General features: G+C 45.8%; 1 protein-coding gene across 2 annotated transcripts in view; it reads left to right on the top strand.

Annotated features, from left to right (window-relative positions):
* Positions 1 to 17,907, top strand: part of DIPK2B (divergent protein kinase domain 2B) — a 42,916-nt gene extending 25,009 nt beyond the window's left edge. The window contains exons 3-5 of one of the 2 annotated variants that reach the window (XM_070289943.1): positions 6,643 to 6,816; positions 10,208 to 10,496; positions 12,237 to 17,907. In XM_070289943.1, coding sequence (XP_070146044.1) covers positions 6,643 to 6,816; positions 10,208 to 10,496; positions 12,237 to 12,577 — 804 coding nt within the window. In that variant the 3' untranslated portion in view covers positions 12,578 to 17,907. The remainder of the gene's footprint in view (positions 1 to 6,642; positions 6,817 to 10,207; positions 10,497 to 12,236) is intronic. The other variant, XM_070289944.1, reaches the window with a different exon arrangement.
* Positions 17,908 to 18,800: the final 893 nt, after the last annotated feature.

The following is an 18,800-nucleotide window of genomic DNA, read 5'->3' as shown; positions in this document are numbered from 1 at the left end:
GTAGTATCTGTCTTTCTCTGACCGACTTATTTCACTTAGTACAATGCCTTCCCAGGTGGGAAGTATAAGCCCTTAGTATAAGGGCTTCTCAGGTGGCACTAGTGGTAAAGAATCCACCTGCCAATGCAGGAGATGTAAGAGACACAGGTTGTATCCCTGGGTCAGGAAGATCCCCTGGAGAGGGGCATGGCAACCCACTCCAGTATTCTTGCCTGGAGAATCCCATGGACAGAGGAGCCTGGGGGGCTGCAATCCATAGGGTCACACAGAGTCGGACACGACTGAAGGGACTTAGCACACAATGCCGTCCAAGTTCCTCCATGTGGCTGCAAATGGCAAAATTTCATTCTTTTTTTATGGCTGAGTAGTATTACATGGTGTGTGTGTATAACCACTTTATCCATTCATCTGTTGATGGACACTTAGGTTGCTTTGTAAATCTTTGCTTTTCAAGTAGCATTTGCTTTGGAGAAACAGCTAAAAACCATCCAGAACCAAGTGAGATCATTAATATGGGAAATGAACTTGAGGATAATATGCACCCATAAGCAACATGGTCTTTAACAAGCTACTTCCCTTTCTTGTTCCTTACCTTAGTGTTCTCATCTGGAAAATGGGAATATTTTACTGGATCCCTTGATAACGCAGCCAACCATTTGCACTGGCCAGCACAAGGTGCAAAAATTAATGTTACTGCATTTCCAACAAATCCTTTAAGCTCTTTTCAAAATCAATCACTTTAAATTTCCAGGAGCATCACAGAGCAAAGGAGAACTAAAGGCTAAGTAGTTGTCTTGTATGCCAGGATAATGTCTGCGAAAAGGCTTGCCATATGGCCTGACACTTAGAACTTCCAGAAAGTGTTACCCTCCTTTCCCGAACTGTGTCCCACCAACCATGGCTTGGAACTTCAATCGTAGCGCAATTCTGGCAAAGTTATTGAAGGTCCACATAACTTCTAGGTTGTGGCCTGCTTTGAGGAAACCGCCTTCCTGCTCCCTTGACTCTCTTATCTCTGGCTCCTAGGGAGGAACAAGGAGCACAACTCTTAACCTTTAAGGACCTCCATCAGAGTCATAAAGTCATTTGTCTAGCAATTTCGCTTTCATGCTTTCGTTCTGGTAAGAACCCTTTACATGAGGACACCGCTGATTGCTGGTGATTTTGTTGAGCAAACACAGGCAAAGATGTGGATTTAAGCCAATTGAAGGTCAAACAGCTCATTGGGGAAGTTACTTCTGGTGTATTCAGATTTCACTAGAAGATTCAAAAGTGAAAGCAAATCTAGATTTCCTTCTCAGTTGCTATTGTTTCCACAGAGAGCAAGTGCTTTTCCCTTGGCACCAGTGTATAATATGTGTGTGTATCTATTATATGTATGTAATGCATATATTGTATTATGATAGTATATTATACAAATATACAATATTAATAATTTGTTAACCAATATTAATATGGTATAATTTATTAATTAATATAATAAATTTTATATGAAATAATTATATGTAATATAATTATATGTGACATATATGATATATTTGTGCATACACACACACACACATATATAAACAGATTTATTTTAAGAAATTGGCTTATGAGATTGAGGAGACTGGCAAGTCCAAAATCCATAGGACGGGCCAGCAGGATGGAGACCCTTGTGCAGGACCTCATATTACAGTCCACACGTGGAATTTCTTCCTTTTCAGGGAAACCTTAGTCTTGCCCTTAAGGCCTTTCAACTTCTTGGATCAGGCCCATTCACATTATCAAATACAGTTTCACCTCCTTTAAGTCAACTGACTGTAGATGTTGACCTCCTATACAAAGTTTCTTCACAGCAACACCTAGATTAGTGTTTGATTGAATAACTGGGCACCACAGCCTAGCCAAGTTGACACATAAAACTGACCATCACACTGATATACCCATTCTATTTCATTGATTGTTTTATAGACTGTTAGGGACTGTGGTAGAAAAGCTTGACAATCACTCAGTACACCTTGCACTGAAGTTCCCTGTAAAGTGACAATGCAGCAGAGCAAAAGCCCAGTCACTATCACTGCACCATGAAGACCCTGACCTACCAATGGCACCAAACAGGAAATACAAGGATGAGGAAACTGGGCATGAGGAGGGAGGGGCAACGGAAGCTCAGGGTTTGGTTTTCTTTTTGTCTTTCACTGAAAGGTGATGTGTTAGCCCTGCTGCCCATGTATAGAGAATGGAGTAGTGACTTGGAACCTCCAAAGTAATGGGAAATCCACAGAAAGTGTGTATTTCCAATAAAATAATGAGTCATTATTTTATTGGAAATGTTTACTTGTTTGCCGTTGGCCAATATCATTGTGGGCTTGCACTTGGCCATCACACAACAAACAGAAGTTTACAGAGCCCCACTCTGTGAGTGGGACCTTGGGAAGCAGCTGCCTCCACCTTTAAGGGAGATTGGGGTACCAGATGGTTTTCGAGCCTCTTTTGGTGATAATTCTAGAAGTGGCCCTGAACCTTTTCAGCAAATATATCAGTTATTTATTGCTGAATAATGATCCACTTCAAAACTAGGGGCTTAAAACAACAGCAATCATCAGTTTTCCTCATGAATATTCAATTTGGGTAGGGCTTGGTAGGAAAACTCCCGAGGCCCCACACAGCATCAGCTAGGACGCTCAATAGAGCATTGGAGGAGCCATTCCCAACACGGCTCAGTCGCTTGTCTGGCAAGTTGGGCTGGCTGTCAACTAGGTACTCAGCTGAATGAGGGCTAAGGATCTTGCTTTTTCTCCAAGTAGCCTGGGTTTCTGTACAGCATGGTGGTTGGGTACAAGAGAGAGCCAAGTAGAAGTTGTATCTCCTTTTATGGTCAAGGCTCAGAAACCATATAGCATCACTCCCATAAACTTTCCAGTCACTGGAAGTGAGTCACCAAAGCCAGTCCATACTCCAGGAGGAGAACCAGACTCCACCTGGATGGGAGGCATGTCTAAGAGTCTGTGAACATGTTCTAAAATCATCTCCACAAACAATACCTCTGGCGTCCACCCCCATGTTGACTACTAACTCTGACACCTCCCTTTTCTTTGGCCTCCCTCTCCCACTCAGCCAATCACCAAGAGTTGTGGATTCTACTACCTACAAATACCTGCAAATCTTTTCATTCTCTCATCACACAACTGGACCACTGCACATTCTTAACCGATCTTGCTACCTCCATTCTTTTCTTCTCTGGTATTTAGGATTACGTTCAGCTACATGTGAGAAAAATCCAAGTAACAATGGCTTAAACAAGATCGAAATATACATCTATTTTACATAAAAGAAATGGATACATAGCTGTCCAGGGCAGATATAATGGCTCTGTGATTGTCAGGCATCCAGCCTACTTTCATTTTGATGCTCCACAACCCTTAGCATGCCCTGGTCCAAGATGGCTGCACAAGCACCAGACATCACTTCCACAGTCTGGAAAGGAAAAAGGAGTTAGGAAAAATACGCCCACTCCCTTTAAGGGCCTTTCTCAAAAGTTTCTATTTATTGTACAATCCATCACCCCCCTTCCCCTATGCATTAAAATTCCTCATTTATCCCCTTTCCCCCTCATATTCCTTCCTACTCTTTTTCTGGCAAAAATGAGCCTTTTCCTCTTTGTGACTCCATGAGTGTTCTGCACAGGGGAAATCACCCCCATCCAGGACCTGGCTCCACTCTTGGTTTCTCTGGTCTTCTGCTCTTTCCTGGTGCTCTTTTTTTGTCAGTGGAGTGTGGGTAATAGAACAGTCACGGGCTTTGGGGGAACTTTAACTGTTTTGTCTTTTCCTTTTCATTTATAAAAATAATAACATTCAATTTCAGAGAACCCAAAATCCCACCTTCCCACCAAACACTACTAAGGGGCTTGGCTTCTGCTCCAAATATTTTCTGTTTTTCTTTCTCTCTTGGTAATGCTTTTAAAGGCTAATGAATTTCTTTCCTCCACCTCCCACCCTTTCCCACCCCTCTAGGTTGTTATAGAGCCCCAGTTTGAGTTCCCTGACTCATACAGCAAATTTCCACTGGCTATCTATTTTATATATGTTACTGTATATACTTCCATGCTATTCTCTCCATATACCTATAGCTAATTTGTGTTGCTGTATGGCAGAAATCAACCCAATGTTATAAACCAATTATCTTTCAATTAAAAAAAATAAATTATAAAAAAAATGAATTTCTTTAAATAAATAAAGTTTTTAAAGTGTGAAAGAAATTTCTTAGAAATTCCAAGAATGGAATCTTTATTCCATGCTGTCATAGCATCACTAAGGTTTTTGTGCATCTTATTCCTTCGGTACAGATACCCTCCTCCACCCTTTGCAGGCTCACTCTACGCTTGCTTCAGGCCTCCACTCAGACTTCACTGTCTTCCAAGAAGCCTTTGAGGGGCCCACAAAAATGTTTTGATTTCTTTCAAAATCAGAAGAAAAATAATCTTTTTGGTCTAAGAACATGTTTGAATGTATAATATTAATGTATTTATCTTTATACCAATGCAGTTGTAAAATATCATTTTAAGCATTTTTTTATGGAGAAAGGGGCCCATGAAAACAAAGGATTTTGTACCAACACTTCCAAAAGCTTTAGTGTGGCCCTGCATCCATGGGTTCCCACAGCTCCCTGACCTCAGGCTGGTCATTAGCACTCCCTGCACCTGGGCATTTGACAGTCTCCCCTACTTGGTGGCTCAGATGGTAAATAATCTGCCTGCAATGCAGGAGACCTGGGTTCAATCCCTGAGTCAAGAAGATCCCCTGGAGAAAGAAATGGCAACCCACTCCAGTATTGCTGCCCGGAGAATTCCATGCACAGAGGAGCCTGGTGGGCTACAGTCCATGGGGGTCACAGAGAGTAGGACATGACTGAGCAACTAACAACTGTCAACTGGGGTTGACAGGCCTGGAAGGGCAGTGTCTGCTGTGGTCCCCCTTACATCTGCAGTGCCTAGAATACAGCCTGGTCTTTGGTGGATTCTCTGCAAACATTGGTAGGTGAATGAATGAATGAGTGCTCTGAGCTTACTCAAATACAGAGTTACAACCCCAGTGAAGATAACGATGCAGGTCCTACCTGGCTCCACCTACCTACCTCTCACCTGGTGTACTGTCTGTCTTAGTACAAATACTAGGTATGTGTGACCTGAGGAAAGTCACTTAATCTCTCTAAATCTCAGTATTGCCATCCACAAAATGGGAGCAGTAGTAGTACCTACCTTATTAGGTTCTTGTAAGAAGGAAATGAAAGAACACTCTACCTGTGAGGGTCTTAGAACAGCTCCTGTTGTATAGTAAGCACTCAATAATTATTACCTACTATTATCATTGTTTTATGGCCAATACCTCTCCCAGAGGTACTTTTTATTTATGAATCAGCTCTTGGAAAAGAGAAGAAGAAATTACTTACCTCTAACCCTAACCACCAGGCTTCTCAGATGGCTCAGTGGTAAAGAACCCGCCTGCCAATGCAGAACCCATAAGAGACACAGGTTCAATCCCTGGATTGGAAAGATTCCCTGGAGGAAGGCATGGCAACCCACTCCAGTATTCTTGCCTGGAGAATCCCATGGACAGAGGAGCCTGGTGGGTTACAGTCCATAGGGTCACACAGAGTCGGACACGACTGAAAGCGACTTAGCACACACATGCACACACAACCCTAACCACCACCCCTGCCCCAACAATGACTATCTTTAATGGCAGAATTTCAGGCTGTGTAGGAAAAGATTATCAGAAGCAAAGAGATTGTCTCATAGCTTCAAATCTTCTTCTATGGTCTCCACCTGGGTAGCTTATCAGGTTGAGGGAGGGGCAAGGCCTACCACAGGGGAAAAGGCCTGGATGTTAGCGTCTATCAGATTGGGTTCTGTCCTAGCTTGGGGTGTTGTAAGAGAAGACCATAGACTAGGTGAGCTAAAAACAAAATTGTATTTCTCACAGTTCTAGAGGCTGGGAAATCCAAACTCAAGGTGCTAGCCAATTGATTCCTGGTGAAATCTCTCTTCCTAGTTTGCAGACAGCCATCTCCTCATGGTCTCCTCGGGGTGCTGGAGAACAGAGAGAGGGAGCAAGTTCTCTCAGGCCTCTTCTTGTAAGGTCACTAATCCCATTCATGAGGGCCCCACCCTCATGACCTGGTTACCTCTCAAAGGCCTCACCTCCTAATACCATCACATTATGGATTAGGGTTTCAACACATGAATGAGATGCAAGAGAGGGGCAAACATGCAGTTCATAACAGGTTCAAATCCTGAATCCAACCCTTCCAACACTAACCTGCAAACTTCCAATTTCTGAGTTGCAAAATGTGTGTGGAGACACAGAGGCTCCGAAACTCTTACTAGGAGTTTGCTAGGGATGTACTGCCTGCCTAGCACCCTCCTATGTGACCCCAGGATCTCTCAGTCCCTTCTCTTCAATGCCAGCTCTCACCCATGTACCCCACTCAGGCCCCTCTCACTCCACCTTCTAGGGGTATTCTGCCCCAAGGCCCACTTCACCCCTGCAACCCAGAGATCTCCCCCACAGCAGAGCCTGCCCATACCCAGTCCTGCCAGCCCCCCACAAGCACTCAGCACCTTTTCCTCCTCCCCGGATCTCTCCTGCCCCACTGAAGGGCCTGTCCAGCCCTCTCTTGCGCTGCCCATCACAGCGACTCCTGGATCGCGTGGTCCGGCGCTATGCAGAGGTGGCTGACGCTGGCAGCATCTTCATGGACCACTTCACGGACCGGGACAAGCTGCGTCTACTCTACACGCTAGCTGTCAACACGCATCCTGTCCTTCTACAGGTATGCAGTCACCCTGCCCTGGAAAGCCTGTCCAGGGAGGGGATTCACATCAGGCTCTGAGGGGGTAGGACCTGGGTTGAGCTTTCTCTCCCATCACTGGATACCTTGGGGCCACCAGTCCATGTTATAATAGAACCTCTGTGGCACTCAGTAAAAATGCGTTGTTGTTTTAGAGGAAAGAAGTGTGGGAGCTGGGGAGGAGGGGGCACAGCTAGGAGTGGACATTTCATGGCCAGAGAAAGCCCTGAAGGGCTTTGTGGAGGAGGGCAATTTTGACCAGGTGTCTTAAAGATTAGAAAGGTATGAGCAAGCTCGGAAGGTGAGGAAAAACCAAAGGATGACCCAGTCAGAGGTGTGCTATGCAGCTGTGCTTGGAAAAGATGAAAGGATGGAAGTAACCTAAACCTCCATCAAAAAGGGAATGGTCAAATAGGTAAGGATGCTCTAGAACACTGGTCAACAAGGCAGGTGTGCTGGCCCTGCCTTCATGCAGCTTTCGGTCCAGTGATAGAGACAGTTCTTAACAAGTCAACATCTATAGGACACCCATTTCTCCCCGATCCCAAGAGTCAGGACACTTACTCAGTGGGCACAGAGGAAACTAGGAAATGGGAGGGAGTAGCAGATTAAGGAGGGAGGAAGAGAGAGGAGAGGAGGAAAAGAAAAAGGAAGAAGAAGAAGAGGCAGCGGGAGCGGAGGAGAGGGAGGGGAAACAGAAGGGAAGGAAGAAGAGAGGGAGAAGGGACAGGGAGAGGAGGGCGTGGAGGAAGAAGGAGCACCATAACAATTAATAATGATTAGTATTGTTATCAAGTATAATTATTTATTATATATATAGTGATGTTGATGATTATAACAATTATATATTATATTGATAATATGATCGATATTATATTACTATATTTTAATTATTTATAGTATTGTGTTAATATTAATACTTATAATTAATTGTTATATTATATTATAATGATTTGTGTTATAATTATAATATATTTTATCCTGGTTATACTAATATAGTATAATATATACTATTATATAGTATATAGTAGTATATAATATACTAATATAATTATTTATTCTATATAAATTATATAGTATATATTAAATATACTAATATTATATATAATATATATGTTATTATAACTATGAGATATTACATAAGATAATTATATATTCTTTTTATATATGATATAGTAGTTATATATTATTGGCCAAAGGGTGATGGGTAAGTACATAATAACAACTCATTTCTCAGCATTGTGTTGAATATTGTACATCATGATCTCATTTAATGCTCAGGACAAACCCCACAGGGATATTATTATTGTCCCCTCTTTCAGATGAGGTAAGTGGAGCTCAGAGCAGTGAAGTGACTTGCTCACAGTACCTTAGCCAGTGTCAGTAATAAAACCCAAACCCAGAGCTGTCTGATGTCAGAGTCCATGCCCGTTCTGCTAAAAGCCGCCTGGTAATGTTGGCATTTCAAATCCTAGAGGAGAAGAAGGAATTGCTGGTTCCTGCACCCTCAGAGGTCTTCTTCTCTCGTTGTCCTACTGTTGGTGGCTGAGGTGGATGATCTGACTACTTCCAGCTCTAGCTCCTGAAAGCCTGCAACACAGGGATGACTCCGTGGCCACACATTTAGACATTGCCAGGGGACCAGGGACCCTCCTCTGTGGCACGCAGTGGGAGGGGTCCTGGTAGACAGAGAAGAAAAGGTTTCACAACGTGGCAAGTGGGCTAAAGTGGCAGGAGGCCACAGAACATCATCAGGAAGGAGGATGACTTTGTTTTTTTAAAGAAGGAAAATAAGAGGAAAAGTGCCAAGTACTTATAGTTTCTGTCATTTCTCCCATAAAGAAACACCATTCTAGATATAGCTGCCTCAATAAATAGTCAGAAAAAAAAAAAAGACAAGCCAGGATTCTCTCCTCCTTTTTTTTCCCTTATTGAGATATAGTTAATTTATAATGTTGTGTTAGCTTCAAATATATGGCAAAGAGATTCAGTTACGTATATATATATATGGGCAGGTGTCACAGTGGTAGATAATCCACCTGCCAATACAGGAGATGCAAGTCATGCAGGTTTGATCCCTGGGTCGGGAAGGCCCCTGGAGGAGGAAATGGCAGCCCACTCCAGTATTCTTGCCTGGAGAATCCCATGGAAAGAGGAGCCTGAAGGACTATGGCGTTGCAAAGAGTCAGACATGACTGAGTGCACACACACATGCACACATGCACGGCTGAGCACACACACACACACACACACGTATTTCTTTTTCAGATCCTTTTCCTTTATATCTTATTACAAAATATTGAGTAGCATTCCCTGTGCTATACAGCAAGTCCTTGTTGGGTATCTATTTTATATATACACTAGTGTGTATGTTAATCTCATACTCCTGGAGCCCTTACAAGGAGACGGAATTGGCTGGAGCTCTGTGCTTCCCTGGACCAGTGTTAGGCTGTCAGAACATTCCAGTCAGTTGTGGAGTCTCTGTGAATATGTAATTATCCTAGCCAGGCAGATTCGCCAAGGGCCAGTGCAGTGGTTCCCAGAACTTTTTACCCAAGGGTCATCTTCATAATTTTTGCCCTATCCCAGAACTTACTAACTGTACTGTTATTTTTTAAGATATTTTTCTTTAAATCTGTCTTAAGTTGACCCTTTTCCCCTCCATAGCCTCTTCCTAAGCAGACATATCTGTGAAATCTGAAATGAGAGTCGTATTTTTTCAAATATACAACTCTGAAAATAAACACATTCCCCTGATGCCTGAGTGCATGCATGCGAACTCAGTCGTGTCCAACTCTTTTGTGACCCTCATGGACTGTAGCCCACCAGGCTCCTCTGTCCATGGGATTCTCCAGGCAAGAATACTGGAGTGGGTTGCCATTTCCTTCTCCAGGGGATCTTCCTGACCCAGGGATCAAATCCACGTATCCTGTGTCTCCTACATTGAAGATGGGTTCTTTACCACTGAGCCACTGGGGAAGCCCCCTGACGCCTGAATGCCCTCTAAAATCATGGCAAGTGCATCAGCACTCTCTTACCTCGCTTGGGGCAACTATGTTGACATATAATCCATCGTATGGAAATAAGAACTTTATTTTATGAATCCTTCCATCAAGAATAGAATAATAACTGGTCGGGGGTGGTGGGGGAGCAAGGAATTGCCATGTTCCAAGAGGTATAAACAAGGTTAAGAGATGCTTTGCTGATGTCTTGAGACAGTAGGTACCTATGTAAGGCTGATTTTTCTGTGTGCTCTTGGTGAGAGAGAACAGAGAGGAGGGAGGAGAAGGAGAGGGAGAGAGAAAGGGAGAGAGCTGCCTCCAGGAGTTTTTTCTCTCTAATCCTCTCATCTTTCCTCCTCTTGGCTTGGCAGATCTTCCCGGGTGCTGAGGGTTGGCCGCTTCCCAAGTACTTGGGCTCCTGTGGTAGATTTCTGGTCAGTACCAGCACCAGTCCGCTGCAGGAATTCTATGGTGCACCACCAGACCAGGCGGCCGACCTAGCCTACCAGCTCCTGGGTGTCCTGGAATCTCTGAGGAGCAATGATTTGAACTACTTCTTCTACTTCACCCACGTGGATGCAGGCATGTTTGGCATCTTCAACAACGGGCATCTGTTCATCCGGGATGCCAGTGCACTGGGCGTGATCGACAGGCAGGAAGGTACCCAGCATGGATCTGGCTGAGCAGCTGTCAGAGGGAAAGTCGGGGTGACAGGAGTTGGGGGGGGTGATGGGCGGTGGAGTTGGGGTATCACATCACTGGGCTTGACCAGTGTGTCATATTGAGAGCAGCCCAGGTTTGGGAAGAGGAAGGGTCCCTTTCCCCTTTTAAGTCTCTGCTCCAGTGCCAAAGCAGAGTTGAACTTGACCTTGTTACTGCAGGAGAGGAAGATTAGCATGGTGATCATGGAGGTATGGCCCCAGCGGCACCCTCTGTGGGCACTGCCATTGCCCAATGTGTCTGTGTGGTGCGGGGACCTGCTCAGCCCCTCCTCACACATGGAGAACCCCCCACCCCACATCCAGCTCCCCTTCAGAGCCTTTCCCATCAATGCATTTAGCCTTTATCTGAACAATCTGGCAGATTCACTGGTACATTTCACAATCCATTTGGGACCCTTTGTTTGTGTAAGAGCTTCCATGGTGGCTCAGATGGTAAAGAATCTGCCTGCCATGCAGGAGACCTGGGTTTGATCCTTGGGTAGGAAATATCCTCTGGAGAAGTGCATGGCAACCCACTCCAGTATTCTTGCCTGGAGAATCCCATGGACAGAGGAGCCTGGTGGGCTGCAGTCCATAAGGTTGCAAAAAGTCCTCAAATTGAAAAGCATGGCACTAACAGAGGTGTATAAGTGAATTGTGTTTCTCATGATGTGCACAGGTTCAGCCAGGGTTCTAGAACCTTTTGAACACTCCAGTTCTTAATGGTGACCAGATATTCTGAGCCCTGTGGTAGGACAGAGGATTTTAATCTCAAACTTCTGATTTTATTTATATGAGAAGGCTTACAAAGATAGACCAATTAAGCCACACTTACTCCTTTCCTGATTTGCCTTTATTAAGAAGAATCAAATGAAAAGAAATGAGGGTGATTCCAGAATATTCAGAGATGTGACTCACTGAATGTCAGTCCCACTCCAGTCAGTTGAAGGCATATTCTGGATTACCTGTTCTTTCTCCCAACTTTGTGTTTAAAAAGAGAAAATGGAACCAGTCTGAGGAATCTCCTCAGTGTTCCCGAATTCAGTAGTAATCATGGGAGAATCACAGCATGTATGTCTGCCTTACAACTGTTGTTCAGTCACTCAGTCATGTCCAACTCTTTGCATCCCCAGGGACTGCAGCACACCAGGCTTCCCTGTCCTTCACCATCTCCCAGAGCTTGCCCAAATTCATGTCCACTGAGTCCATGATGCCATCCAACCATCTAATCCTCTGTAGTCCCCTTCTCCTCCCGCCTTCAATCTTTCCCAGCATCAGGGTCTTTTCAAATGAGTCAGCTCTTCGCATCAGGTGGCCAAAGTATTGGAGTTTCAGCTTCAGCATCAGTCCTTCCAGTGAATACTCAGGACCAATTTCCTTTAGGATGGACTGGTTCGATTTTCTTGCAGTCCAAAGAACTCTCAAAAGTCTTCCAAGAGTCTTATAATTAGAAGGCCAAGTTCTGGTATGGAGAAGTGCATTTCCCTGGCCAGCTCATCTTATTTTAGCAAAAGGAGCTCCCCGCCCCCCCCCACCCCAGGGTTCTCAACAGGGCCTGTCGTGTCCCTGAACCCTAAATCTCCTGGGGACTGGAGATACTAGGAGGCTGAACCACTTTGCCCAGCAATTCTCATTAGAGGCACCTCCCCACAGGGAACAGGGGCTGTAAGGTATATAACATCTTCCATCTCTTGTGTAGGCAGCCAAGCAGCCTCCGGCGCAGGAGACAATAAAGACATCTTCAGCTGCCTGGTCTCTGGCTGCCAGACTGAGCTGCCCTCCTGTGACACCATCCCTGAGAAGCAGAACCTGGTGCTGGTGTGCAGCCGGGTGTTGCCCCTGCTTCTCCAGGCCAAGTTCCCGTCCCCAGTGCAGGAGGAGATTGACGCCGAGCTCACTCGCTGCGCAGACGGAACCCGACCAGACCCGGAGGTCCTTGGGGCTGCCAGCCGGCTGAAGGACATCTTGAGACCCCTGAGAACCTGTGACCCCAGATTCGCCTACCGCTACCCAGACTGCAAGTATAATGATAAGTTCTGAGGGGCTGGAGCCTTGCCGACCCACATCCTTGGAACTTCCACTGCCCACTCGGCTCACTGCATGGTTGAAAGAAGCTGCTCCCTTCTAGCCATTAGGAGAAAGGCACTTTGGTGTCCCAGAGACAGAGGAAGATGCCAACCACCAGAGGACAGTTGGGCCAGAGGGTAGCCATGCCACCTGTCCCCTCTACCCCTAGCTGGGACATCATGGAAGAGCCCAGGGTTGGGCATTGGAAGACCTGGGTATGGACACTCACTCAGCCTCTTTGAGCCTCAATTTTCTCTCTTCTCCACAAGACTCTTGAGTTAGTGAAAAATGCCAGAGATGTGAAGGGCCCAGGACACACACTTCCTCCTCCCAACCCAGTCAGTTACAAAGAATGTTCCAGAAGCATGCATGCCCAGACAGGGTAAATGAGACATAGCCATGGAGGTCAAAAGAGTGACATGGAGGAAAGACTTGGCCCCGGTGCTAGCCCTCCTGGAACACTCTCCATACTGCCAGGGGGTGAGGAGACTGAAGGCCGAGGGGACACAGAGACAGGAGGCACTTAATGGCGTGGGAAGGAGGCAGGGGTAAGAAGAGAAGAGTGCTGGGCTGGGGGCCAACATGTTTGTCCACATCCTCTGAGAACCAGATGTCAAGACAGGATTAAGTGGGCAAAGACTGTATTGAGGAAGATGGCTGTGTGGGAGGAAAGGAGGGAGGAGCCAAAGACCATGGGGAGAATCATAAGGCCAGGCTGGAAGGCTGACGCCCCCTCCCCTGAGTGAAGGCAAGAAGATCAGATGAGAGCATCCCAGACTCCCCTCTGCTCAACCAAAATAAGATTCAGCAGGGCTGTCAGGGTGTCCTTGAGCTAAAGCCAGTCATCAGAGAAACTTCCCAAGCAAGGATGGACCGCTCTTATATTCCTGCTGCAGGGAACAGCCCTTGGGAAGCGTGGCCTTAGCCCAGCCACAAAGATGGATTTCAAAGCACAGTGCAGGGCACTTAGCCAGTTGAGCTCCCTAGAGCAGGAGGTCTGTGAGTAGAACATTCTTCGTAGCCATAGCCGAGGACCAGGGCCAGGTCTCTCTACATAACTTCCTCTAGGGCAGGACTCTAAGGAGTCTGAGAATTTTCATTCAAACTTGGCCTTATGGGTCATTCTAAAAAAACTTTTTCAAGGTCAGCCAACAGAATATATTTTATTCAACAGTTTGCATGTTTTATACCTTTCAAATGATTAGCACATGGTATGTGGGTTTCCATGTATCCTTTTGCCCAGGCTGCAAACATTAATGGGGGTTCCTTGGACTTTTCCCCAGTCACCCTGCCTGCCCTCTACCTTCAGAGACCTCTCAGTTGGCCTCCTCTTTTGGGCTTCCCTGGTGGCTCAGATGATAAAGCGCCCGCCCGCAATGTGGGAGACCCAGGTTCGATCCCTGGGTTGGGAAGATCCCCTGGAGAAGGGCATAGCAACCCACTCCAGTATTCTTGCCTGGAGAATCCCATGGACAGACGACCCTGACAGGCTACAGTCCATGGGGTCACAAAGAGTCAAGCATGACTGAGCGACTTCACTTTCACTTTTCTACCTCTGAGTCACCACCTTTAAGATAAAATGCCTGGCGTAATAGGCTTCATGCAGCAGATGTGGAAACTGAGGCCCAGGGAGGCAGAGTGACGGCCCAGGGAGGCAGAGTGACTTGCCAGGATAGTTTCAGAACTCCAGCGACCAGTCCATGTTCCTCTTGCCTTCCCTTTCAGCCTTGTGTGTGGATGCTAAGTTGCTTCTGTCGTGTCCGACTCTTTGCAAGCCTATGGGCTGTATCCCACCAGACTCCTCCGTCCATGGGATTCTCCAGGCAAGAATGCCGGAGTGGGTTGCCATTTCCTTCTCCAGGGGATCTTCCCAACCCAGGAATCAAACCCAAGCCTCTTAGTCTTCTGCATTGGCAGGCAGGTCCTTTACCACTAGCGCCACCTGGGAAGTCCCCTTCAACCTCTGTCCTGCCCAACTTTGGTCCCTTTGTTGACATTTAAAGATGAGCCAAGGAAAATCATATTTTGTTGTACACTGCAATGCAGTTGGGGGTCTCCCTTTTGACTACCTCTGGGGCAACCATGACAATGAGGATGCTGAGACAAGTTTCTGGAAGGGCAGGTTTGGGCTGCCTGAGAATTTTTGAGACAGTTGCTTCCTGGCTTGGTCTGGAGGGTGATTTCCCAACACCTTGCTTTTTTAGCCAGTGAAACTGATCTTAAACTTCTGGTTTTCAGAACTCTCAGAGGATACATTTCTATTGTTTTAAGCCACCCACTTTGGAATAATTGTTATAGCAGCCACAGGAGACAAACACTTATCTTGAACTCATCTTAATGTCTGCTTGCAGAGAACCCAACTTGCAATACTCCCCAACTCCAGTCTATTCTGATGGATTCAAAAGCCAGACCCACCAGGAGGGAGTTATTATGTGTCCATATCCAGGTCTGAGGCTTGGACCGTTCTGTTCCTCCACTTACTAAACCCCAGGCATCTTAACTAGACCTGAGTCCTACCTGGACCCTAAGCTTTTCCTGACAGCCCAGTCCCCATCAAGCCCTTTCTGAATCCCTCCTCTGTACCCCTGAACCCCCAGTCTGTGCCTATATGAGGCTAATCCCAAGGGTATTCCAGAGAGATATATGCCCCTCCTTCCCATCCAGCTGGGCACTCCTTGAAGGTGGCAGTGGCACAGAGCTCTGCGTTCCCTGTCACAACCAGCACCAGGCTGAGCACAGAGCAAGTGCTCAGAAAATGTTCTTGCTAAGAATAATGACTGTTTTTCAACCCTGGTGTTTTTCATACACCATGTGCTCTAAACTGATTATTTGTGTCCCCCTCCAAAATTCATAGGTTGAGATCTTAACTCCCAATGTGATGGTATTTGGGAGTAGAGTTTTGGGGAGTTAACTATTAATAGGTCATGAGGGTAGAGCCTTCATGAATGGGGTGAGTGCCCTTATAAATAAGACCCTAGAGAGCTCCATCACGCCTGCCTTGTAGGGACACAGCAGGAAGATCCGGTCCTGGCTGTGAACCAAGAAGCTTGTTCTCAGCAGACATCAAATCTGCTAGCACCATGATCTTGGACTTCCCAACCACCGGAACTGTGAGAAATAATTATTGGTTATAAACCACCCAGTCTGTGGTATTGTTATAGCAGCCAGAACAGACAAAGACAGCATGCTGGACATATACAGGATATAGCCACTTCCTCAAGAACAGTTCTTTCCTCTCAACAGCCAGGAGACAAGTGAGTCAACACTCTAGAGACTTCAGTCAGAATAAAATCATTGTAGTGGAATCTGATTGGAGACAATAGAGTATTTTTCTGGGTTTCATCAGCCACTGTCTTTTTGCCTGCAGAACCAGCTACATAATTTGTGGGGCCCAGTGCAAAATGGAAACATGGGGCCTCCTGTCATTGAGAAATGCAAGATGGTGTCAGCAGAGCATTAAACTAAGCGTGGGTCCTGTGTAACTCCATGTTGCATGCCCACGCAGCCAGCTCTGACTGCCGGAGAATGCTGATTAACCTCTGTGTGGTGGGTTCTTGGGATTTACTGGGGTCTCACTTGACTTCCACAACCAAAAGGAGTATCTGTGGAACCAGAGGTGATATAAAATATTTACTAACCATCATGGCAAAGTGAGTGAGTGGTAGACGCTCAGTCGAGTACCCATGGCCTATAGCCCCCCGGGCTCCTCCATCCATGCGATTCTCCAGGCAAGAATCCTGGAGCGGGTTGCCATTTCCTCCTCCAGGGGATCTTCCGGACCCAGGGATTGAAGCTGGGTCTCCTGCACTGCAGGCAGACTCTTTACTGTCTGAGCCACCAGGGAAGCCTTATCATGGCAAAGGAACTGACCTAGGAGAACAGACTCCATTGGCTGCGGTTGTCAGGTCGGCATCCCCACAGCCCTGTGGGCAAGTCCTACTTTTCAAACAAGGAAACTGGTTCAGAAATTTGCTCAAGGCAACAATTTTCAGGTCTCCCACTTTCCGGGTCCTCCCGTGTAGCGTCTGACTTCTGCTGATAAGCAATTGCAGGAGCCTGAATGTTTCCTCTAGAGTTCAAATAAATACTTTGTGGGATTTGTGTCCATTTTGGAAAAAAGTAGAGCCCTGGAATCAGACAGACCCGGTTTCAAATCACGACTCTGCTGGTTACTCGGTAACCTTGGGCAAGTTGCTTAACCTAAGTCTCACTTTCCTCATCCATAAAATGGTGAGGAAAAGATTTACCTTCATAGGGTTATTATCCCATTTAAATGACTGATCGTTTCTCAAGGGCCTGGCACATGTGGGCATTCTGTATCTGATGGCCTTTCTTTAGGAAAGGGCAGAGGGTTTCCTGGCAGAAAGGGCTCCTCACACAGCTGAAGTGAGTGCTGTAGCCTCTTGGGAGGGATCTTGACCTCTGTCCCAAGGCTCTGCTCAGACCAGAGGAATCATGAGGGTGCTGCAGGCTGCCAGACAGTGTGATGGGGCCATTTTTCTTCCCTTCCGCTCTCCAGACTCTGGGTTGATCTTGAAAGGCAGCTGGGAAGCCAATACGCTCGCATCCCCAGACTGGCCCTCCACCAGGCTCAGGAGGGAATCCTCCTCAAGCAGGTAATTTGGGGGGCCTTGGGAAGTCCATCCACGCTCAGGAAATTCTAGTACCCTCTTGGCCCATTGAAAGCTCCTGGCTCACTGTCTATGCATGGTGATATGGCTTTTCTGCCCACTTCAGGCCTGTTGTCCACAAATATTGGCACAGCTGAGCTCACATGCACACAAGTATACTCTGGTCTGTCTGCAACAACTTTGTGTCATTGTTTAAAAGTTGTTGTGACTGTGGGTTGTGAGGGAGGGTTAACACCCAGGCAGGGGGCCCCAAATGTGCAGATATAATGACCCTCCAAGAAGGCAACTTAGAGGAATAGGCCAGCAAAGGGGAACTGAGCGACCAGGGGCCCACCTGTTGGAGCTCATCGTAGAAGCAGTCAAGGAGAGGGAGAAGCCCCAGCCCACTAGGGTGATCAGGGCATCATCTCAGCCCTGAGCTACCTATGGAGGCAGTGTGGCCCCACAGACAGAGTGGCAGTTCTGGAAGCTGAGTCATCTGCCTTCAGATCTTGTGCCAGCCCCTCTCACAAAACTCAGTGCCTCAAAGCTATTGATTGCAGCATTGTTCATAATTGCAAATATTGAAAACAATTTCAATGCCATGGGAGAGTGATTGAATACGCTGCAGCACACATTCACACAAAGGAGAGCTATGCAGCTCTACAAATGAATAAAGAAGATCTCTAGGAACTGATATGGAGTGATTTGCAAGTTATACTATGAAGTGAGAAAAAAAACACTGAGGTATGTTTATAGAATGCTACTTTTCATGTAAGAAAAAAGATACAAGAAAACATTTATGTGTCTGCTCACCTGTGATGCAAAAAAAGATATATATACACACACACACACACACAAGTCTGTGGGTGTGCAGCTATATAAAGAATAAACCAGAAGCTAATGAGATTGGTTCCCTACAGGGAATGGATGTCAATGGAGTGGAAAGAAGAGAGGAATAGGAGTGAGCCAAAGGAATGGAGAGGGAGTGAAACTTCTCTGAGTGTACCTTTTTTTTAGAATCATGAGAATACCTCACACAATCCACAAATAAAGAACCAAGATCAGCCAGGATGTGGGTTGAACTAAAATGAAATACAAAGAATAACAAATGGACACAACTGTATTGAAAAAAAAAAAAGAATAAAATAACTACACAGAGAAACTAACCTGGGTAACTTGGAAAGTAAGCCTTTTGACAACATAGTATAAGACAACAAACAAAAAGAAGTCTACACACATTTTAAAATGGTTAATTTTATAGTATGTGAATTCTACCTCAATTTAAAAAGAGTGGGGGAAATCCATTCACAAAAACTCTGCTCTGGTTAGTGATTATTTTTCCTATAAGAATCTGGGTTAGCAGTTCTGAAATTACTTTAAGTCTTGAGCAAGTATTGCTTGGAGAAAAAAGTAACAAGTCAGGAAATACAGAATTTTGTGCTCCTTCCAATTTTGAATGTTGTGATGTTAGATTGGAATTGGAAGCATCACTATGAACTCATGATTTTTTTTCTTTCTGGTCACAACTCAAGGCAGGTAGGATCTTAGTTCCCCAATCAAGGATCAAAGTCAAGCCCCCTGCA

Source organism: Ovis canadensis, chromosome X, assembly GCF_042477335.2.
Source record: "Ovis canadensis isolate MfBH-ARS-UI-01 breed Bighorn chromosome X, ARS-UI_OviCan_v2, whole genome shotgun sequence".
Classification (NCBI taxonomy): Eukaryota; Metazoa; Chordata; class Mammalia; order Artiodactyla; family Bovidae; genus Ovis; species Ovis canadensis.
The sequence above is the reverse complement of the archived record's forward strand: the minus strand, read 5'-3'. Positions and strand labels throughout refer to the sequence as shown.